Below are 26911 nucleotides of genomic sequence, written 5' to 3'. Positions count from 1 at the left end.
ATTGGATATAGTCAGTTGACATTTTGTTGTAGTTTGTGCTAAATGATCACTATCAAAGGTTTGTGATTGGATAAACAATGCTATAGCTGCTACACACCTGCTCAAGGACTACTCTTCTTTTGGACGAGGTTGTGCATGCATTCTGGTCTTCCTAGTGAGGATTAAACCTAGTGGTGCAGAAATGTCTTCTGGTCCTGCAAATTTGCAAACTTGTTCGCTTGAGCTTAAACCTGTGTTTGAAACTTGGTGGTGCTGAAAAGCACCTTTCACAGCCTGCTAAACAGAGAACAAAATTCTGTTTACTTCTTTGATAACAGTCAAGCCCCTGTTGCCAATAAACAAACCGTATAGAAGAAAGATTTGATGTGAACGATATCCAATAACCAATTGACCTCTACTAATGAACTAGGGCTGCCCTTTAAACACAAGATCGTATGTACTCAAATTTAGGTATTTAGTGTGCAAGCTGATGGGTAACAATCATCTTACAAACTAGCAGAAGACCCCGGAAAACAGTACAAAACAACAAAAATGAGAAACTGTACAGTAAGTACCTGTATATAAGGCACTTATGTGAGCTTTTCACTAAGCAGATGGACTGGACTTAGATTCACTGATGAATGTGACCTTATAGTGAGATTGCCAGAGTGACTGACAGTAACAACAAGTTCATTTTTATTTTTGTTATTTGGGACATTCAAAGACCAAAAGAAAGATACGGGTTGTTTAAGGTCTCTTAAACAGAGTAGTTACCAGGTGTGCATCAAGCATAGGACATGCTAAACTCAAAGGAGAAATTCAACACGAAAGTCCACAAGGAGTCCTGCCTATCAAAGAGTCAAAAAATTCATCAAAATTAAAAAAAACCTAAAGAATTGAACAAAAAAGGCCCTTTGAGTGGGAGACAATGTTTGAATTCACAATTCCTTTTAAAGTATTCCAAAGAGAGTGCCTACCAGAACTCAGAGGAAAGTATGTTGATATGCAGACGAGTTACTATATAAGTCTTAGGAATTACAATCAGGATACCGAGGCACTGTGCCACAAGGTCATCAAGTCCATTTGGGCTAACCCAATTCATTGATTCAAATTTTCTGCTTATTAATATTCCATGGGAAAAAAACAACCTAATAAACCATAATATTCTTTAAAAAGGCGATCTTGCATTCAACATATCAATGCCCCTTTGGTCAGTGCCCAAGTAGATAATATCGTTCAAATTAAGTCGCACCAAAATGAGAGATAAACTTAATAGAAAGATGAGGCATGACATAAAGAAAATGATATTAAAACCTTGTCAACAAAGTAGAGAAGCTCAGAGGGTATCCCCTAGATCTTGAGATAAACAGGCTCCACAACAGTCTTGACAGTCTGCTCCACCGTCTCCAAGCCTGCCTTCAAAAGACCCGAATTTTCCTTTGCATAGTCATACAAGCTTGAAAAGCACATTGTTGCCCTCAACACCATCACTTGGAAAAACAGCAAATATTTGAGCCTTCTCTCTTGCTTCACCTAAATCATACTCGGTACCAACAAAAAAAAAATCATAAGTACTAAAACTTGAAAGGACTCATTATATTAGCATACTGCTCCAACTCTGCCATTGTATGTAAGCCAGGCTACCTAAATCCAATATTCCAAATTCAAAGCTCAAAAGCTTCAAATTGCAAGGCATGCCCTGTGTCAAATGAATATAAATCACATCTCGTACAATAAAGGCACAGCGAATATTTGAGTTACCAAATTGTAACAAGTATTTCTCCTATAATCATGCCAATGTTTAGAAGCCTACTTTGCAAAGACATGGCACAGTTCAATGCAATCTCCATTGGATTGGCAGATTCAACATTGGTGGCCTGTGGAGTTTAATATTAATACTACGTAAAAGAGAAAAGATCTAGAAGACATGCAGTTTAAAAATGATGTATCAACAAAACATTAAAGTGGGTGTAAAATGATCTGTAAATGCAAAGATCCCTCAGGAAAATGACTTACCTCAAGATTCTGCACAAATTATGTTGTGCCGTCAACGATACCAATGAGATAAATGGGCAGAGTTTGGAGGAAAATTATTAGGAAAAAAAGCCACAGAAAAAGTTTTTTAAAAAATAAGATGAACCAAAATCAGTGTACCATGGCTGCTTCAATCCATTTCAATAAACAAAAAATTGATCTACAAATAACTGGGTTTCAAAGCTACTAGATTTGTGAGTCTGAGACAAAGAATGGCAGCCATCAATGAATCAGATCTAATGATACTGTGTTTACTGCAAATAAAAATCCTACCTACTAGAAGTGAAAAGTTTTTTTGACTCGTGAAAGTTGTTTGGCGGATTTTCTGAGCGCCTGTAACTTGTTTTTAGGGATGAGACAGGTTTGCAGGGGAACTGTGTGTTGAAGTTATATAGCTGCGAGAGAGCCTTCCTCTTGTGTTGGTAATTTATTCCATATCCGTTTTTATTCAGCGTGGCTAGCTCCTTCGTAACCGTCCTTCCAACATGGCAAGCGTGGCTTGTTCTTTCGTCTTCCTTCCTCTTGCTGTCAGTGAAGTTCATTGTTTTCTATCTGGATCGCTGTCAGTGTATGACCTGTCTTCTTCCATTCGTACTTGTCTCTTCGTCTCCCTTCTTCATGAGTTATGACAGATGTGTTACCGTTTTCTTTTGGCACAGATGTCTTTTGTCTTCCTCTAACAGCTATACGTTTGGACATTCCAAAAAGATATGATGTTCGCTTCAGAATTATTATTTATATATCCGAATTCTGAGAATTTTATTTTCATTGTTTCATGAAGAACAATTGATATGTGTAATCATTATGTTTTGAGAAGAGGATAATATCAATAGTTATTATTCTGTCAAGGAGTTGTATCTGATAAAAAAGCGATTCAGACTTGTGATAGTCAATTGAAGCTTTCAATATTTGTATTGATCATCTGAAGTTTTCCATGAAGGAATTATCTTTGCGGGCTGGGTTTTTCACCCTCAAGTGGAGGGTTTTCCTAGGATAAGGTTTTGTGTTGTTGTGCTCTTGTTTTAGAATCTGTTCTCTGTTCTATTTAACATGGTATCAGAGCAGGTCTAAGGAATTGATCCAGAACCAGAAGTATTAAGTTTTTTTTATCTCCTTCAGTTGTTTGTTTAAGCCTTTCACAATGGTGAATGGGTTGAAAGTAGAAGACAAACTAGATAGTTCTTCAAATTTCTCTTCCTAGAAATTTAGAATTTTAATTACTCTTGAAGAGAATGATCTTCTTGACTTTGTCAATTCAGATGTAGCAGAACCTTCTGTTAATGCCAAGAAAGTTCAATGGAGAAAGAACAGGACCATGGCAAAGAAAATTCTGATTGATTTTGTTAAGGATCATCTGGTTCCTATTATTTCTAAGTTCGGTTCAGCCAAAGAAATGTTTCAGACTATGAAGGACCTATACGAATTCAACAACACCAGCAGAGCTCTAGCCCTAAGACGTCAACTGCTGCATGTTAAAATGGCTAAAGAAGAATCAGTTGTTTCATACTTCATGAAAATTACAGAGTTAAAGGATCAGCTCAGTGCAATTGGAGAATCTTTTGCTGATAAAGACTTGGTGATGTTAGCCATGAATGGACTTCCCAACTCTTGGGAATCTTTCATTCAAGGTATTAGTGGAAGAAATGATCTACCCAAGTTTGATCGGTTGAGAGCTGATTGTATTCAAGAGGAATGCAGATTGGAGGCGAGAGGTATTGAGCGTAATCATCATGATATGGAAAATCAAGTCCTTGTTACTCATTCTTCTATGGAAAAAGGCAAAAGAAGAAAGAGGGATAGAGACAGAGAATCAGATCATGTTTCAGAACCCAAAAAGGACTTATCCCACATTCAATGTTATAGGTGTGACAAATATGGTCACATTGCTCGAGATTGCAAATTCAGGTCTTCTCATTTAGCTTCTTCTGCAGAAATCAACATAGGGACACCTCAAGAGGAGCCAAAGTCTAATGTAAATTCAAAAGGTTTCTTATTTTAAAATGAGAATATGACATTTCAGCTTCAGAGGGACCCTAACATTCCATCTTCAGAGGGAGTCTGACATTTCAGGAGCCTCATTGTCTTGAAGATTTTGTTAATGAGTTCTTCTCTGCGAGAGAAGTTCGAGGTGAAATCCCTTGTTAATGAGGAGTTCTCTGCGAGAGAAGTTCGAGGTGAAACCCCTTGTTCCACCCTCTAGGAGTAGCTATGGTGGATCCACCCTCTGAGTGTAGCCATGGTGGAAGTCATGCGTGTGACTCTATGACTTTATTTTTTGTTTTCTGATTCACCCTCTAGAAGTAGCTATGGTGAATATTGTTATGCTGAGATAACATTTTTTATTTGAGAAAACCTGTGATGAGTTTTTGTTGACATCTTCTGGGTTGAAGTTAGATAGCTGCGAGAGAGCCTTCCTCTTGCATTGGTAATTTATTTCATATCCGTTTTTACTCAACGTGGCTAGCTCCTTCATAACCGTCCTTCTAGCATGGCAAGAGTGGCTTGTTCTTTCGTCTTCCTTCCTGTTGTTATCGGTGAAGTTCATTGTTTTCTATCTGGATGGCTATCGGTGTATGACCTGTCTTCTTCCGTTTGTACTTGTCTCTTCGTCTGCCTTCTTCATGAGTTATGACGGATGTGTTACCGTTTTCTTTTGGCGCAGATGTCTTTTGTCTTCCTGTAACAGCTATACGTTTGTACGTTCCAAGAAGATATGATGTTCGCTTTAGAATTATTATTTATATATCCGAATTCTGAGAATTTTATTATTCATTGTTTCATGAAGAACAATTGATATGTGTAATCATTATGTTTTGAGAAGAGGAGTATATCAATAGTTATTATTCTATCAAGGAATTATATCTAATAAGAAAGCGATTCAGACTTGTGATAGTCAATTGAAGCTTTCAATATTTGTATTGATCATCTGAAGTTTTCCATAAAGGAATTATTTTTGCGGGCTGCGTTTTTCACCCTCAAGTGGAGGGTTTTCCCATGATAAGGTTTTGTGTTCGTTGTGCTCTTGTTTTAGAACCTGTTCTCTGTTCTATTTCTTTTATTCTGGTGCATATTTAACACTGTGAACTCGCAAGTCCACTTAAAAAAGCCCATCAGCTAATTAAAATATAATTTAAATATTATAACTTTAAAAGATATTCCAAGAACACTATAAGTTGTAATATGACATCTTATATGCTAGGCATAACCTACCCAGTTGACCTTCTTCAACAAATTGATAGAAAAAGGTTATTACTAAATGGTCGACAACCAAATACAAGGCACACACATACTCACAATGATATTAAATCTTGACATGGACACTCAAGATGGATATTGGATTGGCACTAGAATGCTTCCTAAATCACTGCACAAACCTTGCAACATCTTGCACCCTGGGCAATAGTGAATCAAGCACCAAAAGGCCACTTTTGCACAATGGTGTGTCAAGTATTTTTATAACTCTCCCAAGTATTCTTGTATCGGCAAAAGGAGTTCCAAATGTCAAGAATGGGAAATGAAAAATCAAAAGCTTTTCAACTTCCCTCCTCAGACATACAGAATGTAACCATTGCAAAACAATAGTAGGGGCTTATGAAACCACTAGGGTTGATATGCAACCACCAGGACAGTTACAAAACTACCAAGTCGTTAACAAAACTGCTGTCTATTGAAAAAAGGTTATTCTCTCACCAGTTCCAATCTGCTATTTTCTGCCCCTGTAAGGATCACTGGTTTCTCTGGGATGTTCTAGACCATCACAAAGTTATCTTCTACACTAAGGACCAAGTGATTGGCTTTGAAAATATTGTATCACGTTTTCCAAACAATAATGAAGTCTTACAATAGCTCTCGACTGAAAATGGCAACAACTAACCCCTGGCCATGTTTCTCAAGTCTATTTTTTATCTGATTAGGATCTATGACTATTGCATAAGAATGCTTATAGCAATTACATAAGTTAATTCAAAGCATACATAAGCGAATTAACATGATTAAAATGCTTAAATGAACAAAGCATATTAAAGATGATGATAGAAAGAAAAAAGAGCAAAATAGATAGAAGAGCAAACACAATTGATAACGGAGTTCGTCCAGATGGACTACGTCTCCGGGTCCTGCTCCAATAGGGGGACCGATCCGATTACTCCAAGATCAATTACAAATGTTTACAAAAACTATCCCCTTCAAGCACATCAGTATTTAACCTCCAACATGTAGGAATAACAACAAACTCTTCAACATAGCATCTCCTTCCCATCACCTAGATGTCTACAAAGGCTTTTTACCCCCCTTTTATACACAAATTTAGCCAAAATTAGGCTAAAACAAATAACTACAAAAATAATCTTCTCCCCTAACAATAAAGTACGAATAGACCCCTTTACCATTTTAGGGGTTCAATCAATCTTCATATTTTAGGGGTTTGTTTTTTTACCAAGACCCCTATTTACATAAGGATTGGCTGATGAAGATTGTTTAAATAAAAGTGACCTCCGTAATTAACTCCAAGCCCCTCAATAACGCATCGGTCGCAGCCTATTTTGGGCCACGCAGGGTCACGGGCTCAACCCCCACGCGGGCCACACACTAGTTTTGTCCCTATCCGCATTGAATAAAACAAACTTTAGTGCTTAAAATAGTAAAGAGGACGTGCGGCATAGCGATGGAAGTGCCGACTTGTAAGGAGTAGGTTACAGGATCAAAACCCATGGATAACAATTTTGTCAAATAGTTTGAAATGCTCTAATTTCAACACGCCACATGTCAACCACTGATTGGTTGAGCTGATTTTTGGAGCATTGAAGATACTTAAATTTTAAGTGAAAAATATCCCTTGGATTAGGCCTCCCCACTGGAGAGCTTTTGGACCTCCGAAAGCTTGATTACTCAGAAAGTAGGTGAGGGTATAGTTCCCTCACTTTACCAATCTCCATCCATTTTGCCTTACCAGGATGCATTCCTTTTCATCCCACTTTAAGGTATTCATTAGCACCTCTTTTTGAAGATCTGACATTCCTATCGAGAATTACATCTTCTGGCAATTCTGACATGTATTCTGGTGAAAGATCATCAACTGATGGAACCAAAATGTTTGTGTCCTCATCCAAGATCATTGGACGTTCATACAATTTCAGATTCTCAATATTGACAATTGAGTGAATTTACATGTATGGAGGAAGATTAAGGCAGAAGACATTAGTACCAATCTGCTCTAAGATCTCAAAAGGACCATATCTGATTGGCTTGAGCTTCCTTCCTTCACCTTGCATTCTTTCCTTGCTAACGTGTAACCAAACTCTATCACCAAATTGGAAGTGGTGATCGATGTGATGCTTATCATGGCGAGCCTTGTATTTTGCTTGGCTCTGCTCCAACTGTGCTTCTATTGCCTGATGGATTGCTTGGACCTTTTGGATGAACTTTAAAGCCCTTTCTGCATCATGGCGTCCATCTACAACGTCATCCTTTCCAAAAGCAAAGTCCATTGGTGTCTTTGGCAAGTAACCGAAGCAAGTCTCAAAAAGAGACCTCTTTATAGAAGAATATGCCGCATGGTTATAAGCATGTTGCACATAATGAAGACTTTCATCCCACAACTTAGGGTGCTTACCGCAGTAACCTCTGAGTAGATGAACAATTGTCCTGTTGACTACCTCTGTCTGTCCGTCGGTCTGCGGATGGAAGGCTGTACTCTTATTCAACTGAGTGTCCATGAGTCCCCACAAAGATGACCAAAATTGCCCTAGGAATCAAGAATCTCGATATGATACAATAGAAGTAGGTAACCCAAAATGAACCCATACAAATTGAAAGTACATATGAGTTGTCAGTTCAGCAGTGACCTGTTTCTTACAAGGCATTAAAATACACATCTTGCTGAACCGATCAACTACCACATACAAATAATCACGACCCTTCCTAGACATAGGTAAACCTCCCACAAAGTCCATAGACACACTTTCCCATGGATGGGACGGTACAGGTAAAGGTGTGTACAAACCCAATTTCTTGTTACTTGGTTTACTGGTTGCACACATTACACATCCCTTTATATACTTTGTAACAGTTTCTTGCATACGAGGCCAGTAACAATACTTTTGCAATTGAACCAATGTTTTACTTACCCCGAAATGTCCTACAATCAAAGAGGTATGTGCTTCTCGAATCACCTATGCCTGTTCATCTTTAGGAACACATAATTTACCCAAGTGGTACAACAAGTTATCCTGCACATAGTAATCTTTTTCTTCTACATGTTTACCCTGGATTATAACTGCATATATATCCTTAAAGTTCTCATCATTAGCATATTGTTCCTGAAAACTTTCACGAACCATGGAACTATTTTTAAGGATTATCAAAGCATTCTTAACTGGAGGCCTAGAGAGCATATCTGCTACTTTGTTATGGGCACCTTTCTTATACTTAATCACCAAATGAAACTGTTGAAGAAAACCCATCCACCTAAAATGCCTACTTTGTTGCAGTTTAGACTGTGAGTGCAAATACTGAAGTGGCTGGTGATCAGTGTGGATTACAGTTTCTTTGCCCATTAAGTAGTGTTTCCATTTCTTAACACTCTGAACTAAAGCATAAAGTTCCTTATCATAAGCGGGATAGTTACCTACTGCTCCCGAAAAAGTTTCAGAGTGGTAGCAAACTGGTTTACCTCCTTGCATGAGTACAGCTCCCATGGCAAACCCGCTTGCATCTGTCTCGATCTCAAATGGATAATGTAAATCTGGTAAAGCCAGAACTGGTGCGGTGCTCAACTTTTCTTTCAAAGTGTCAAAAGCCTTCTGTTGTGGACCTCCCCACTGAAAAGTTGCCTTCGTACTGGTCAATGCATGCAATGGTGATGCGATAAAAGAGAAGTTTGCAATGAACTTCCTCCAGTACTGAACTGCACCTAAGAAACTCCTGACTTCTATGACTGTACTTGGCTTAGGCCATTTCACAATACATTCGACCTTCGCAGGGTCTACTTTCAATTGACCATTCCCTACGACATAGCCTAGGTACACTAAGGATGTCTTAGCGAACTCGCATTTAGACATCTTTAGAAAAAGTTTTTCTTTCCTTAATACATCAAGGATTTTTTTAACATGAGTTACATGATCTTCCCAAGACTTGCTGAATACAAGAATATCATCTAGGTAGACTATGACAAAATCATCAATAAAAGGACGAAAGACATCATTCATGACTCTCATGAATGTAGCTGGTGCATTACAAAGCCCGAAGGGCATAACCAACCACTCGTAAAGTCCTTGTTTAGTCTTAAAAGCAGTTTTCCAAATATCATTTCCTGCAATTTGTATCTGATGATATCCACTACGCAAGTCTAACTTAGTGAAATAAATTGCATGTTTCAATTGATCAAGTAAATCATCAATTCTAGGAAGAGGGTACCTGTTCTTTACCGTTATCTTGTTCAAAGCTCTATAGTCGATGCACATTCTCCAAGTCCCATCTTTCTTTGGAACCAACACAATAGGAGAACCACAAGGAGAAATACTAGGACGGATAACTCATTTTTCAACCAGCTCCTGAACTTGTTTTTTAATCTCCTCATTTTGCAAGACTGATACACGGTACATGCCAATGTTTGGAAGTGGCACATCCTACTACAACTGGATCTCATGTTGTATCTCTCTCTTAGGAGGCAATCCTTTTGGTTCCTGAAATAAGTCATCATAAGCGGAAACAACTTTGACCATTTCAGCCTTACGTTTAGGATTACATCCCTTAAATGCCTAAGATGTTTCATCTTCTTTGGCTTTTACAAACATTAATACAAAGTTCTTACTAGAGTTGACTAACCTTTTCATTTGACCGGCATTAACTAGTGCTAGATTAGTCTTTACCTTATGTGCCCGTACAATGTATTCAACCTTATCTTTAAAAAGATGGTATTTATTTTCCCCCTTATAGAAGATAGCCTGACAATCATACAGATAAGGACTCCCAAGTACAGGCCCACAAATATCCAAAGGAACTACATCAGCTTCTACCTCATCTACAAAGTTTGCAGTGATAGCAAATCTTATCTTACATTGTTTAGTTACTTGCAATTGTGCATCATTGCAAACCCATCCAAGAGGGTATGGTTTTGGATGAGGTGTTGTAGTCAAGTTAAGCTTTTTAACAACCTCTTCAGATATCAAGTTAACTTGAGAACCCGTATCAAATAATGTATCAACCTTAGTATGCTTGATAACAGCACGAATTTGAAATAATTCATTCCTTTGCTTATCATTCTTAGGAGTAGAATCTTTACTTGTACTTGCACTTATATTAGAAGAACTTGTAGCTGATGAGAGAGATATACCATTTTCTTTACCTTGGATTCCAGCGGCAACGATCTTTGTCTCATCTCCAGAGTCAGATCCAAGATCCTGTTGAACTATAGCAGCAGTGTTTTGTTTATCTTTGTTTCCACCATATCTCTTTGGCCTCTTTTCAGGGTGCAGCTCCCAGCACCTAGAATCATCATGTCCTCCTTTCTTGCCACCCTCTTTCTTCACTGTAGCTATCTTTTTCCCCTTCCCTTAGTTTTGGGATTTGTTCTCAGACTTAGATGGCTTCTTATCAGACTTATCAATAATAGAACCCTTACCTCTTGACTCTAGGTGTGTGGCTTGAACACAGACTTCATCTAAGTTACTAGGATTCAAGACCAAAATTGAATGTTTTAGATAAGAGTGAAGACCACCTATGTACTTAAGCAATGTGTCCTGGGTATACAATGGGACATTTAATGCAATAGCCTTCTTTTTGAACTCATGGGTGTAATCTTGGATAGACTGACCTTTTCCTTGCCTAAATAGTTGCCCGTTCATCATTAACTATTGCATATGGCCTAGGGGATAGAATTGCTTCTTGAGAGCATTAACAAAGTCTGACCAAGTTAAATTGATTTTACCATGTTGTGAAGATCCATCCCGAATTCTACTCTCCCATCAGGTTAGAGTTGTACCTCCTAACCGAAGAGTAGCTAATTGGATCCTATCGGCATCGTCCAAAGAGGTTTTGGACTCTACAATAGACTTCAAACTGTTCAATCCAATCATCTAATTTTTCAGCATTTCATTCCCCACAATACTTTGGTAGATCAAATTTTACATCCAATTTAATCTTAGGCTTATGTGAACTCTTGAAAAGAGAAGAAGACTCAGAACGAGTAGAAGAGGGAGAAGACGGGGAAGAAGGAGAAGAAGGAGATGGAGGTGTTTTTGGAGGCTCACGGTCACCTCCTGGTATTTTTCCTTTGTTCTCACGAGCTGCACGTCTACGCATCTTGTCCTCTCTCTCCTGTACTAAAACTTGTACAATGGTTTCCAAAATCTGAAGAGTCTTTTGAATACTCTTGTCTTCGGAACCTTGTCCACCACCTTTTTCTTCCATCTGTGATGGCGGATTAGCTCTTCATTTTCCGATCTCAGGATTATATTCTTCAAGCTTGCCTTCGCCTCATTGAATCCTAGATCTTGTTAGCATTCAATTTTGCAATACTAGTCAAACAAAGCTCTGATACCAAACTTGATCTGATTAGGATCTATGACTATTGCATAAGAATACTTATAGCAATTACATAAGTTAATTCAAAGCATACATAAGCGAATTAACATGATTAAAATGCTTAAATGAACAAAGCATATTAAAGATGATGATAGAAAGAAAAGAGAGCAAAATAGATAGACGAGCAAACACAATTGATAACGGAGTTCATCCAAATGGACTACATCTCCGGGTCCTGCTCCAATAGGGGGACCAATCCGATTACTCCAAGAAATCAATTACAAATGTTTACAAAAACTATCCCCTTCAAGCACATCAGTATGTAACCTCCAACATGCAGGAATAACAGCAAACTCTTCAACATAGCATCTCCTTCCCATCACCTAGATGTCTACAAAGGCTTTTTACCCCCCTTTTAGACACAAATTTAGCCAAAATTAGGCTAAAACAAATAACTACAAAAATAATCTTCTCCCCTAACAATAAAGTACGAATAGACCCCTTTACCATTTTAGGGGTTCAATCAATCTTCATATTTTAGGGGTTTGTTTTTACCAAGACCCCTATTTACATAAGGATTGGCTGATGGAGATTGTTTAAATAAAAGTGACCTCCGCAATTAACTCCAAGGCCCTCAATGGTGCATCGGTCGCAACCTATTTTGGGCCACGTGGGGTCACGGGCTCAACCCCCACGCGGGCCATACACTAGTTTTGTCCCTATCCGCATTGAATAAAACAAACTTTAGTGCTTAAAATAGTAAAGAGGACGTGCGGCATAGCGGTGGAAGTGCCGACTTGTAAGGCGGAAGTTACAGGATCAAAACCCATGGATAACAATTTTGTCAAATAGTTTGAAATGCTCTAATTTCAACACACCACGTGTCCACCACTGATTGGTTGAGCTGATTTTTGGAGCATTGAAGATACTTAAATTTTAAGTGAAAAATATCCCTTGGATCAATTTTATGGATCAAGAAATGTGACAAAGCCTCATGGAAGTTCCAAAAACAAGAATGGGGCCAATTATATAGAATTTGCAACAACCATCGATCAAAAAATTGTCAATTTTGACCATCTCTGAGCATCATTAAGAAATATTTGTACATTAAATAAGGTCCACTCTATGAGACTGGAATAGAAGACTTCAAGATCTTATACACTATTAGTAATTTTCTTCAATGGTTGATAATAAATGCCAATTGGTAACACATTCTTCCATTGACTGGAAAAATTCAACTTGTTAAGCATGCTATTAGCAGTCAAAACATCCTATGTCAATTTGTAGACAATCTTTACGTGGCAGGCTGGTGGTGCAAAGGTAAGTACATATTATATATATTACAATGCAGGGAGACATATAATTGTCATCATGAACAGTCTCATCAGCTCAATTCCCAGCTTGCAACCCATTATATATATTGTATTTCATGCTGGACGTCTAGGCTTGGGGGACTTTTTGCACATTAAAATATTATTTATTTTTCAAAAAGTATTTTTGGCGAGTAAAGGAGTTATTTATTTTAAATTATTGTAATTTCCCTCCGAAAATAAGTTACAAAAGGAGGTTGAGAGCTCATTTGGAGGGTTAGCCATGAAATTGTATTTGCTTCTGCATATGGGGAGAAATTGTGTTTCGACCAAATTACCAAGGGTTTTCATCCCGAAAAATTCTGAAGACAAGCTTTCTCTCAAAATCCAATATTCAACCCCCTATTTCTCTCCTTTCTATAGTAATTTAATGAATCTTCTAGAATTTGTCATTTGTAACCAATTTTGGCATATTCTAGAAAATATTAATACATTAAATATTTGAGCCCATAAAGTGCTTTTATTTAATATTTTAGTTTAACATACAAATCACTTTAAATTAAAAATTCCCTTTCTATAGTAATTTAATGAATCTTGTAGAATTTGTCATTTGTAACCAATTTTGGCATATTCTAGAAAATAGTCATACATTAAATATTTGAGGCCATAAAGTGCTTTTATTTAATATTTTAGTTTAACACACAAATCACTTTAAATTAAAAAATAATTAATAAAATATTAGTTGCCAGATTTAACTTTAGAGTTTAGACAACATAATAAAATAATTAATTAAATATTTAATTTTCTCAAGCTAGTCAAAAATGGGACATTACATTATAGTTTATGAATTATTTGAGTTATTTGAGCTTGTAAACGTCCTTGAAGCAGTGTTTAAATTTTATCAGTACAATGGATCAGTGTTGCAGCAGTATTTTATCATCTTGGATTAATTTGTATTGTTCCCCACAGAATAAGTGGATGGTTTTGTTCTTGCTTACCCCACTGAACAAGTGGTATCATTGTATCTTGTTTTCCCACTGAATAAGTGGAACTGCCCTTCGTTTGCCCACTGAATAAGTGGATGCTTTGTAATTGCACTCCACTGATAAGTATGAAGTGCTTATTTCCATTGTACTATACACTGTTGAATAAGCATGTAGTGTCTTTCTTTTCAGTTGCATCACACTCTGCTGAACAAGTGGGATTGGCTGGCTTGCCACCTAGTGCTTTTTACTTTCATAATTTGTTATGTAGGTCCATTCACCTTGCCCATCTCGAGCACTAGGTAATCATAAAATGAATTGGACATTACATTGTATCTCATTTCAGTTGAAGTAATTTTCAAAAAAAAAATTAGGGGTGTATATATTAATAGGTCAAATGGCCATATAAACCCATTGAATGTACTAATGCAGTGTTGAAGATGAATGACTAAATTTGTGTATTGGAGCCTCAGCCTCTCATGTGTTTCCCATATTCAACATGGTATCAAAGTAGCTGTCTTGTGAGACCTCTCTATTCACCTTTCATTTGCTTGGTTTTGCTCCAAAGTGGGGCATACAACAGCCAAGCAATGCAGACCACATGCAATAGGCATTGATGTCTGTCCACCATTCTTGCATTTTGTCAATAGAGTGGTGCAAACCACGTGCAAATCTGTGGCATACATCATTCATTTGTATTTTTGTTCTCTTTCCATCTTGTTCACTCTATTCGTAGTTTTCACTTCATTCTATGCATGTTCATATTTAAAATCAGAAAAATTAAAAAATGTGTATTGAGTTTTCTGGTTGCTATCCAATCAAAGCCCTTGCAAAGGTTTAATATACAGTTTAGAGTTATCCTTCATAACTTTTATTCTAGTGGCTTGCACATTCAGAACACCTTGAACAATGTTATATAAATTGCCAAGGTTATGAAGCCCCAATTCATGGTGAAAGCCCTCACTGGAATTGTGTCAAAGACATTATAAGGCTGTGAAGGTAAAGATTTGGTGCAGTTGGAGGGGTTAGAAATGGCGAAAAGCATTTATAAAGTCTTCTGGTTAACACGTCAGCAAACTCCATCTGATAAACAATTTGATGCAATATTTATGTCGCCAAATTTTGATCTATTGTAGGTTGTGGGGGTATTTGTATGCATTATAGAAGAAGCGAGAGGGGCTTCTTCATTGAACTATCAGATTTGAAATAAATTTATCTGCATTTGTGTGTGGGTGAGGTTGTGTATAGAAGGTGATTGAGCAACCATGAATTACTCATGATGGATGTGGCCACGTGGTTGTCAAGTCAGGTCTAAAGCCATCAATTTGTAATTTGAATTAATGGCATGCACCATTATTCGAATAACAAAGGTCTTTTGCAGCAACGCTATTTCACCATATCTCCCAGCGGCAAGAACTTGGGATTGAAGTGGTTTGTTCTTCATTTCTTTGTCCTTAGATGCCAGTTTGTGGCAGCAACATACCTTTTGAAATTCATTCCATGGCATCACAACTATTTGAGAGCAGATAATATTCATAGATAACATCTGAAGAAAAAAGTTATGAAAGCGGATGCATGAGGATACATGATGTAGATTTATTCATTTTATCTCCACAAAATGTTGCAGCTCCAAACTATTAGAAAAGAATATATTTGCATCTGTACAATGGGTGAAGCATTTGGTTGCATTTTCGGAAGAAACTGACATCCAATAAAAAAATTCATGAAAGGAGGGCAATCATAAAAATTCCAATGTTAGCACTAAAAGGGGCTGTTAGAAATTAGTGCTTAACATAGGTTATTGAATAATAATTAATAATGTAAGCGATATGCAATAATCATTTTAGTTAGTTGAAACTAGTTTCTAGTTAGTTGTTAGGTGGTTTTAGGTAGCTAGTAGGTTGAATGGCTATATATATATAAAGCCATTGAATGTAATAATGGAGTGTTAAAGAATAAAGATGAATGACTAATTTGTGGGTTTGAGTCTTTGGCTCTTTGTTTGTCTCAATTTCAATAGCCAACAGTTGTGGTCGAACTAGAACCTCTAGGCACTTTAATAAGTATTCTCATAGTGAAGGAAAGGATTTAATTTTGGATAAATGGTCCTCCCTGATCTACTAGTAATCATAGCACTACCTCAATAAAGCATTACTTAATTATTCTTGTGCATTGAATCTAGTATGTGTCATTTTACATGTATTTTATTATTGCTCTGGTTATGATAGCTACCCAAAGATGAACTTTTGATGTTTTGTGGCTTCAGAGGTGTAATGAGTCAACTGCTCTCCCTGAGTAGACAGTGCTTGTGTACTTCTATTCTTCAAGTTGTATGGGCAGTCCTTGGTTGAATGGCCCATTAGTTGATAGATTTCACAAAACATCTTTTTGGGGAAGTTAACCTTTGTGTGGCCCTTTGTCTTACAATCCCTACACTAGATCTCTTGGCTCCTTACTAGATTCTTTTATATTTTCTTTAAGTTCATCATTCAAAACATGTCCCTTCTTTATGCTTGAATGTACCCTAGTTCACTAGAACACTCACCTCTAAGTGACCACCCTCTTCCCTCTTGAGCATAAGCATATCTTATTTTTGCTCTCAATAGCCATCACCCTATTATGCTTCTTCGTATGATAAGGTGGCACAACCTTCATTTTTCTTTGCAATGAAGTTATCAAACATTTAATGAACCAACATTTCTTAAGTCCATCTGCTACTTCTTACTCTAGTTTCCCTAATAGTTCTTGGTTCTCATGCCTTCTTTGCCTAGTGTGATATATTGCTACAACAATTTCATTGTCATCATGAAGAAGTTTGAATTATTGCTCAAAGGTTTATCATAGCTTCTCCCACATATTTATATTAGTTGAGGAGCCCTCTATGCATTAATCAATTGCCAGTCCCCTGATGGTTTATAAAAATGAATGCAACCAAATAATCTACTAGTCAACCCCTTACCTAATCAGATGGTTTCACAAATTTTACAACACTCTGGTGGATCTTTTGATCCAATGCCATCAAATTTAGGCAATTTTTGCCTTTACACACTTGGACTAGTAGGTGGAGTCACCATTGGCAGTTGTCCTTAATGCAATCATAGTGACTTGAACCTTCTCCTCAAGAAATTATAATCCGAACATTTCTTTTCTCTCTCAACACTATAGGACACAATTGAATCCTCAACGCTTTCGGAGACCTCAATGATCCATACCCTACTAGTAATGCCCTCAAGCTCCCTTTTCCTAGCATCTTTGGCTCAATGTCTTCAAAGAGCAATTCATTGATACCTCAAATATTGCTCTCATATTCTCCAAAAAGTAAAGTCCTCCAAGTCCAACTCAAAATGAAAACTTCCCTCGCTAAGAGGAGGCACCAACCACTCCGATGACCCAATTGAATCTTCTACTGAAACTGCCAGACTAACTTGGTTGTAAAGATCAGCACTTCCTTCTTCAAGAAGAGGAAGTTGCCTAGCAATCTCTAGCCACTCTATATTTGTTAGTTGTAAGGTATTAATTGAAGTCAGTTGCATGTTGAGATTCCTTCTTCCATGGCGACAACTCTAACTTATGCATCTGCTTTGGCTTATATTTTGGTTCCAACTTTCACTTTGGCTCCAAAAATATACTAAAGGATTTTTCTTAGCTGCCTCTCACAATCTCCATCTTTATTCTTGTTGTTCCCACTAGTCAAAGAGATCGCCTAATTTCCCAGTCCATCCTTTAACCACATTATGGTCTTCTCCCACCTTTGTTCAGACTTAATGGCATTAAATTCATGAAGTAAAACATTGGTTTTCACTTCGCTCTTCTTCCTCCCAACAATACCTTTCTTCATACCGCTGGATTATTTGTTGTCTATTTGTTTTGTGATCAAGTTCAACACAAAGCTCTTGTTGTATAATGTAGTGCCTTGCAAGTATTGGAGGTAGATGATTCAACAATATATCAACATATATTGTTATTGCCAAATTGCATCTTACAATACTCAATTTCTCTTGGATTTTTCTCGAATGCAGACAGATATCTAAAGTCTCTTGTTAGATTGTTCTCTCATTCTTGGTTCATTTATCTTGCTTTATAAATAGGCCTACCCATTTATATTTCCATCTTTTCTAGTGTCATCAATAAGTATTGTTACCGAACATTGATTTTTTAATTCTGGCCCAAATTCATAAATGCATTGACACCAAATGCTTATTGCTATATTGTTACACTACCAATTGCACTAATATACAGATAAGAAAAGTACATACCATCTTGATGATAGCAAGCAAGCAAGCGTTGATGATCAAACAGCTGTAAATGTATGAAAAACTATAAGCTCATAAAAACAAACCTGTACCTCAGTTCCAAGATTCAAGAGGTTAATATCAAAATGTTAATAGAGAAAGCATGTGTAGACATAAATAAATAAGCATACAGTAGCCACAGACAACTAGTCTCAACAGCACATAAATGATGACAGAAAAAGCTTCTAATAGCCAAATAATAAATAATTTTTGCTATTCTAAGAACCAGCTCACACAATCCACATGGTGAAATCCGTAGGTGAATTCACCGAAACACTACATAGGAACAAACAGAAGAGGAGACACCTTTTAGATTTAAACCAGCTCACACGATCTACATAATAAAATTGGTAGGTGGAGTCACCCAAACACTACATAGCAACTAAGAGAAGATGAGACACCATTTTAATTACATTATCCACTTTCCAATAACACTAGGCTCAATTACAGAGATATTTGTAGTCATAAATTAATAAGTGAAGCCTTCAACCAAGCCAATCAAACAATGCTCAAAACTTTATCATTAAACTTTACAATCATAGAAACAATCTTCTATCTAAATAGATATACTTTAGTGGGTTATCCAGAACAAATTTAGCTTGGAGGACATTAAAATCCATCATCAGCACATTCATATTCCATCAACAAGAAGAGTTCCTAGAGAACTCCCCATGACTGATGGTAGAGTTGGAAGAGTAATGAAAAGATTGGATGAGTTGTATAAAGTTATAGACATTGTTTGATGCCTAGATTTCCTGATTAACTACATAGTCAACAGATACAAGGATGTGCCATGTGCACGTAAATGCACTCAGACTCACACACAAAGAGTAGTTATTTTACATTTACTAATCTGACATTAAATATCATACCACAAAGGTGTTACTACTTATCAAATTGCCATTAGTTTCATATCCAAAGTCATACTATATATTCTAGTCGGTTAGTATTACCGAATCATGGAGTCGGTACACACAGAGAAGTCGGTATGAACAGTCTAGTCGGTTACAAAAGAAAGCAGTCACAGAACGCAGTATTCACCGAGCTGTTTACCGAGTAATGTTTCATGGCTACCGAACGGTAAAGTTAACTCACTGAGTTGATATTCACCGAGTGAAACGTTTTACCAGATACATTGAACCTGGACATGCACATGAAAACGTGTTACAAGATCGAGGCACATCTAACCGTTTTTGCATTGGAAATTGCACTAGGAGATTGTGTATGATTACAAGGTCAATCTAACCAATGAAATATTTTGTTTAGTTATTCATTCGAGGAATCTTTTTGTAAGATCGAAGCAATGAATCAGATCACCGGTGTAAGAGATCTATTTATACAACATGATTTTAGGGTTAGAAAAAGAGAGATATACAAGAGATGTGAGATATGTGTGTGTATGCATGAAAGAAGATTGTTACAGAGACACAAAGAGGTCACCGAGAAGGTTATCAGTGAACAGTCGAAGAACAGAGTAAACAAAAGGGTTTACCGAGTTACAATATGGGTTACCGAGGTATGCTACAAGCTAGGTAATCTTATTCTGAGCACATAAAATCTGCTATAACATTTCAAATGTAAAGATGCAGACATTTGTAATGATTTTATTGTAATATTTTGAAGTTGTAAGAGAAACCTTTAACAGGGTAAAAGACTCTAACCAAGTCTATAAATTGTAAATCCTTTAACCAAGTGCAACATGTATATAGTGTTGTAAAATCCTTTAGTAAGGTAGATCTAACTGATCTTGATACTCCTAACAGGGTAAGCTATCAAAAATAGCTAAATGAAGCTCTAACCGAGCATTCTTTATTATTGCAGTAGTGAAGTTGTGGGTTCCATCCCCACCGCAGTTTTTCTCTCTAACCAAGAGTTTCTGCGTGACCAAAATATATGTGTTATGGAGTGAATCATGTATGATTGTTATCTGTTGATTTTAGTTTTATTTTATGTTACTGCACTTTTCTGTTTATGCATAACAGTAAGGTTATTATCAAAGAAAAGTTTTGGAGTACTGATTCACCCCTCCCCTCTCAGTACATTAGCTTTCCATATTGGGCCTAACAAGAGGGAAATTTTGTGTTTGTGTTTCAAGCCTGGTTTATGCATAAGGGAAAATAGAAAAGCAGTACACATCTTTGGTAAAGGCCTTTGTCTGAACTTACCATATATTGAAGCCTAAATAGTACCGAAATATGTGAAATTTGAAATATTGGCTATATGCATCTTTCATAAAAGCCCCTAAATAGTACCAAAATCTGTGAAATTTGAAATACTGGCTGTATGCATCTTTCATAAAAGCCCTTGCGTATAACATCTTTTGAGTTAATCCCGGTTCTACTTAAGGAGTGCCAATGTTCATAACTCCAGCAGAGAGAATAAAATCTTGCCAAAAAATTCAAAAAAGCAAAATCTAAAAATTTATAAGACTTGTACTCAAACAGCAATCACTAAAGAAAGTTCTTTCTTAACATCATAATGCCACAAATATATCCCCAGATGAACCCTAACAAAACTTGCACTTCATCAGGAATTATATATTAACAATAGATAACTTTGTCACTTTCTTCCTTAAGCTAGAACCGCAGACCAAAATTGAAAATAGAAATTATGAAGAATCTACCGAGGAAACATTTCATGATGTCAACTAGCAATTACAAATGGGTACATATCAAACTCCTAACATATATAACCAGCCTAATCTCTGTTGAGGACTTATATGAAAAAAGTTTGCCCCTAGTTATATCATAGTTCCAGTCCTATCATTTGCCATCATTTTGGGTTAACAAAGGAAACTTGCGTGTGAGATTGTTTGATCATATGATATGGCTTAGTAATCAAACACAATTCTGATGCTATAACTGCATTTGGCTGAATTACATGAATTTTGTGAATTTACTGTCCGAATATACAATGAAAGCTTCACCTCTAATTCTATGGGCACTACACCTGGTGACTCAAACAAACTGCTGGGAAATAACAATATTTAAAACCTCATTATAGTCGGAGTGTTGGCCTGTAAGATAATAAAAGTCATTCACTTATGTGTTCGTCAAGATCTCCACAATATACTTCTTAAATGACGAGCAACTTCTTCATACAAAGAACACCCCTCCAAGAATATATTGACCACGTCCTCAATACAAAAGGATCATAGCATTCACATAACATGATCATTATAAAGTAGTTGATTTTCCTATTTGATAAACATAATAAAATCCTATTACCCAGAAGTGATGTCCCTCCACTTACAATGCATTCTTGGAATGAAGCTGCACCGAGAGGGTATATGGAATTTGGGAAATTGCACTGAGCAGCAACCAAAGTTACCGAGAGAGCACAGGCCCAACAGATGGAATGTGCCTTCTTTTCATCCTCTTTTTTGTCTTCTGTGAGAACTTGATGAACATATTCGCAACACCCAACTTGCCTGCATATTTCATTTTTTGTGCAAGCTCTTCAAATATATCAGGTCTGCCTGCTCTTGAAAAATCGGCCAGGAATTTATTGTAATCAAAATGGGGAGCCTTCATGCCTTTCTCAATCATGCTTTCTATATAGGTGCAAGCTTCCTGTGATCTGCCTTCCCTGATAAGCCCTCCAATAAACACGGTGTATGAATTAACATCAGGACTGCAACCATTTTGAGCCATCTGATTCCATACATTCAAGCCCATCTCAAATTTCTTGGTGCTGAAATATAATTCCATGAGCATGTTGTATGTGTGAATAGTAGGCTCAATGCCACATTGTATCATCTCATCAAAGAACTTAGTGGCTTCATCTGGTTTCCTAAGATTCACCACAACTTTAATCAGAGCATTGTAGATCCGGCAGTCATGAGGAATTCCTTTGTTTTTCATTTCCTGTAGCAACTCATAAGCCCGATCCAACTCATTCGTAGTGCCATAGCCTGTGATCAAACAAGTGTAAACAGTGGCATCTAGCGAGCAGCCATTTTCCTGCATTTCCATAAAGAATTTCATAGCTCCGTCCATTTTTTGCAATTTACTAAGGGCACAAATTACAATAGTGTAGCTCATAGCATTAGGCAAAGGACCATTCGTTTTCATGAGGGTAAAGAGTTTAACAGCCTCACGTGTCCTTTTTCCCTTAAAAAGGCCTTCCAGCATTATGTTGTGGGTAGCAAGATCTGGTACGAATCCTCCATCCACCATCTCATTCCACAATTTACCCGCCTCTATCAGTTTCCTCACTTTGCACCATCCTGATAGAAGCACAGTATATGTTTTTGCATCGGGGGGAAACATTTCTCTCATTGTTTCAAACAGCATTTGGGCTTCCTTTACAAGTTTCGCTCGACCCAATGCATCCAGTATAGTATTAAAATTGTCAATATTGGCCTTCAAGTTGTGCTTTTCCATCAAAGTGAACATCTGCACAGCTTTCTTCATCTCCCGACCAGCTACAAATGCTTTAATTGCAATCTCAAAGGTCTCAATTGTCAACACAGATCCATTCTTACACATCTCATCCAACAATTCACACATACTCGTAAACTGCTTTGCTCTACCCGAAATCCTCATCATCATGTTATACGTCAGAGAATTGTGTGAAAATCCCACCTGCTGCCCTGCCCATCGGAAGAACCTGAAAGCAGGCTTTCTGGCATTCGAAAATCTAACCAATACATGATATACTAAAGTATGGGAAAGACTAACCCCACATCGGTCAAGAGCCGCTTCCATATTATGATATGATGCAAACAACTCCTCAACCACTTTATAGACTCTCTCAAATTCTCCAAAATCAACAGATTTTCCGGAATCCTCACACTCTTCCTGATTGTCTCTATATTCCTCCTCACTAGTTTCATCACCATGATCTGCTTCGCTCTCATCGTTGGTATCGTCTGTCTCCAATACCACCATCTTTGGCATAGGTTTGAGACCAGCGACAGCACCCATAGAGGAATAATTTCTACAAAGTGACTCAAAAACAGACCTCAACCTTCTAATAGTTTTCGATGCATAATTTAAATGGGCTGTCCCAAATTCAAGCCTTAAACTCCAAATTAGCATTGTTTTCTGCCGAAATTTCTCTCTATTTTGTGCAGGGGTGTTCGGCAAAGGAAGTGCAGCTTGAAAATGAGCACAAACGAAACAACTATGAGAGAGAGGATTATAAGGACCAAACAGGGGAAAAGCAGTATTAAAAGGCAAGCACATTTGGTTCCCACAACATCCTCTTTCTCTTCCTCTATTTGCAGGGCGGTATCCCTTGCAGCAGCTGACATGGTAACCAGGCTCAAAAGAAGGACCAAGGAAATTAAAATCTAAGCAATCTACTGCAAACTGTGATAACCCAAATGTAGCCTTGTGGTGGAGGTTGGAAATTGTTGAGACCCACCTACCCATGCCCTTAAAAACGAGTAACAAACTGTGATTGAGGCATCAAAGCTTCGATCCTGCACTCACCCTTCATTGTGATCGGTATAGAAAACAGTGAGACCACTAAAGCCTTCAAGCCCCTTCTGAAAGTTTTTCGGGTGGCCAAGCAGTAGTGGCCAACAAGGTCTGCTTGTTCAGGAATGTACAGAACGTGAACATGGAACCAGATAAAATAAAGGTTTTTCAAGCAGAAAAGTAAAATGTCATCATCACCTTATTAATGCAATTTTCTAAGAGATGGGCATGCCTTGCCTTTGATAGTTGTTGCCTTTGATAGTTGTCCATGTTACGGAGAGTCGAGCTCCGTTCGTCTGGTTCTACTTGTGTACAGAAAATCATTTTGTTTGATTTGACGCGGGCAAAGCTTTTGAGTTAACTATGATCTTAAGCATTTGTCAATTGGGTATGTGGTCTTTTGTTTTACAGAAAATCATTTTGTTTGATTGGACCCCGTTCAACTACTGGTCTTTTGTGAAGTTGAAAGTTTTTAAACAAGTCTCCCAAATAAATAAAAAATAAGTATTTTTTTTTTTTTTAAATATGGATTTCATTCTATTCTTAAGTAACTAGTATAGATTTCTTAAATATATCAAGGTGGGAGATATCAATTATAGCTATTTTATTTAGCTTAAAATCATTTTTTGTTACAATTTTTTTTTTCCAATCAAACATAATAATAATAATAATAATTCAAAATATTGTGGTTTCCGCATATTACCTAACAAAAAAAAAAATTATTAAATGATAGATTAATTTTTTAAATATTTTTTTTTATTTTGTATGTTTGTAAAACATATAACTTTGAGGAGGACATGTTTGTTTTTATGTAGTGTTTATTTTGAAAATACAATGTTGATATTTAATATTAATATTTTGACATGTAAATGGTTGTCAAATTTAAACTAAAAGGTAATTGTTAACATTAACACACTCACATCATTACGCTCTACCCCTTGCTACCATTATAGGATACCTTTGGGTATTAATTAGGGAAGCAAGGCAGTACTTTGAGAAGTAATTTAGGAATGGAATTGTGGATTCTATCTCTTTATAATTAAGATTTAGAAATGGAATTCATCATGTAATCTATTGTATTATTAATTTTGATCAAAAAATATCAAATTTTTAACGATTGAAAAAAATATATAATAGATGTTACAATATTATATTATTATTTAAAATTTAATTTATATACAATATAAATGATTTCAAAATCTTTTTAGTAACTATAAATATTGTTATCTCTAACTTTTATATCCAACATAAATAACTTAATAATTGAACATGAAATACTTATTTCTTGTTATAAAAACACCATATTCTTACTTAAAATGTAGATTATATTCAACTTTAATCATAAAACTTTCTGATATTCTTACTTTCATGACAAAGTATAAGTTGTTTATTATAATCACATTTTAGATTTGTCATACTCAAACATATTATATGTAGAATTCAATACATGCACATTGCCACCCCATTCTTTGTTCATATAAGAGCAATACTTGTTCACATGAGCATATTATTTTATAAACAATAGATTTGTATTCTATTAAATAGTTATGATATTTTGGACAAAGTAAAAAACTATTTAAAACATTTGATAATGAATGTATTTATGTTTTTTAGAGACGACATTTATAAATTTGCATGTGTTCATGTAAGGTTTTATTTTGATAAACATTTGAATGTTTGTTCATTTAATTATTAACTAGCACTTGCACCAAAAGGAGGTGTAATAATTGTGTTGATTGCAAGATATAAAAATAATATATTCACTAATACATTTGGCCTAAAATTCAGACGGAGAAGGTATATTGTGACCAAATTTGATTTTTTTTTTTTTTAAATGTCCGAATTTGTCGGAATTCCAATGATAATTTCACATTTGGTTTCGACAGAGAAGGCATTGGTAATGAAATTTGTTTTTTTTGAAAAAAAAAGTGTCTGCATTCGTCAAAATTCCGACGACCACGGGCATTACTTAAAAAAAAAAAAAAAGAGGGCAAGTCATTTGCTCAAACATTAATCCCGCTTAGACTTCGTCGACCTCTGGCATCCACAAAGACATTGGGCACTGCCAGCTTCCCCAAATCCAGAACATAAGCATTACAAGGAGGGAAACAGAACCTTCTGGATTGAGGTCATGCAGGATAGGTAGATAGGACCTCCCACCCACCCTGGCCCTATAGTTTCTTTGGCGATCTCTCAAATGGCCCAATCGATCTCTCAAATGGCCCAATCGATCTCTCAAATGGCCCAATCGATCTCTCAATTTCCATAGTTGGGGGTGGGGGATGCTGCCAAGATCCAGTTCAAGAAAAAAGGTAGGGGTGTGGGGCACGGACCAGCATAAAGATGTGAATGTCAGCTTTTCTCTTTCTATACAAGTGTAGTGACTAGTATATTTGCAGCTCTGCAACCTCCGAGGTAATCAACCAATTCATTCACAGGTCTCATTTGATTATCCGCCAAATTATATAAGGTGTTCGTCAATCCCTCTTCTTAAGGTAGAAGTTTGTCCAATTGATTGTCTCATTTTTGTGCACTTAGTAGAGACTTGGGTTTTCAACCACAGCTAGGGTTGTTGTTAAGATAGATCAGGTGCAAACTCGACTGAATGGGCCTCATCAAAAGAGTATAGAATTAAGAAAAAATAAAGCTGGATTGGACAAAATGGTATCCAGGCAAGGAGATCAGTAAACAAATAATGTTGAAGACTTCAAATCATAACTTAAAGCTAGGAAACTGGATGTAGCAAGTCACGGCAATGCTAGGAATTAGGGTTTAAGGGAGCTTGTTAGGACTTAGGAATTCTATCACTTAGGCATTTTTTCTTGGCAAGTCAAAGATAGAACAGAGATCCTAGGAAAATTGTAGGGATTCTATTAGGAACCAAACAAGGGAATAGAATATAAGAACATTTTTTTTTATATTAAACTATGCTATCATCTATAATCATGAATCCATCAAAATATAAAATATAATTTTATTAATCATATATATGATTATGTTGTGTCAAATCTCAAACATTCTTAAATACCTATGACATCATAATTATCATCACTGTTGTACTCGTACTTGTCACTAAACCAATAATCCTAGTCTTACATGCATACCATCAATATCCTCAAACCAAAAGACAAACTATGTACATGTCTCCATCGAAGTTAACACTAAAAATACCTATAAACTTTTATCAAGAAACTCAAAATCTAATACCATCATATCATTCTTCTAAAAACATGTACCCCCACATTTTTTCCCCACTAATTCATTAGATGTATCTAACAAATAAGCCTTGATAATCTAAGAGTGTAAGATTAGATCACACTTGCAATTCAATGCAAATGGTTGATTGTGTAATTCTAAATACTACA

At 36.5% G+C, this 26911-nt stretch overlaps 1 protein-coding gene across 2 annotated transcripts; it reads right to left on the bottom strand.

Moving 5' to 3' along the window:
• Positions 1–1080: 1080 nt before the first annotated feature.
• LOC131071462 (pentatricopeptide repeat-containing protein At3g62470, mitochondrial) lies at positions 1081–23952 on the bottom strand. Of its 2 annotated transcripts, none has more exons than XM_058007308.2 (2): positions 21373–23952; positions 1081–1512 (listed from the first exon to the last, which is right to left on the bottom strand). In XM_058007308.2, the coding sequence occupies exon 1, from the start codon at positions 23496–23498 to the stop codon at positions 21447–21449; it is 2052 nt and encodes a 683-aa protein (XP_057863291.2). In that variant the 5' UTR covers positions 23499–23952; the 3' UTR covers positions 1081–1512; positions 21373–21446. The 2 variants fall into 2 exon arrangements, with proteins under 2 accessions (XP_057863291.2, XP_059063308.1); XM_059207325.1 differs by lacking the exon at positions 1081–1512 and adding an exon at positions 19109–19261.
• Positions 23953–26911: the final 2959 nt, after the last annotated feature.

Source organism: Cryptomeria japonica, chromosome 6, assembly GCF_030272615.1.
Source record: "Cryptomeria japonica chromosome 6, Sugi_1.0, whole genome shotgun sequence".
Classification (NCBI taxonomy): domain Eukaryota; kingdom Viridiplantae; phylum Streptophyta; class Pinopsida; order Cupressales; family Cupressaceae; genus Cryptomeria; species Cryptomeria japonica.
The sequence above is the reverse complement of the archived record's forward strand: the minus strand, read 5'-3'. Positions and strand labels throughout refer to the sequence as shown.

Coding starts and splice junctions, on each gene's coding strand:
- LOC131071462 (XM_058007308.2), bottom strand. CDS start 23,498: ATGGGTAGGTGGGTCTCAACAATTTCCAACCTCCACCACAAGGCTACA.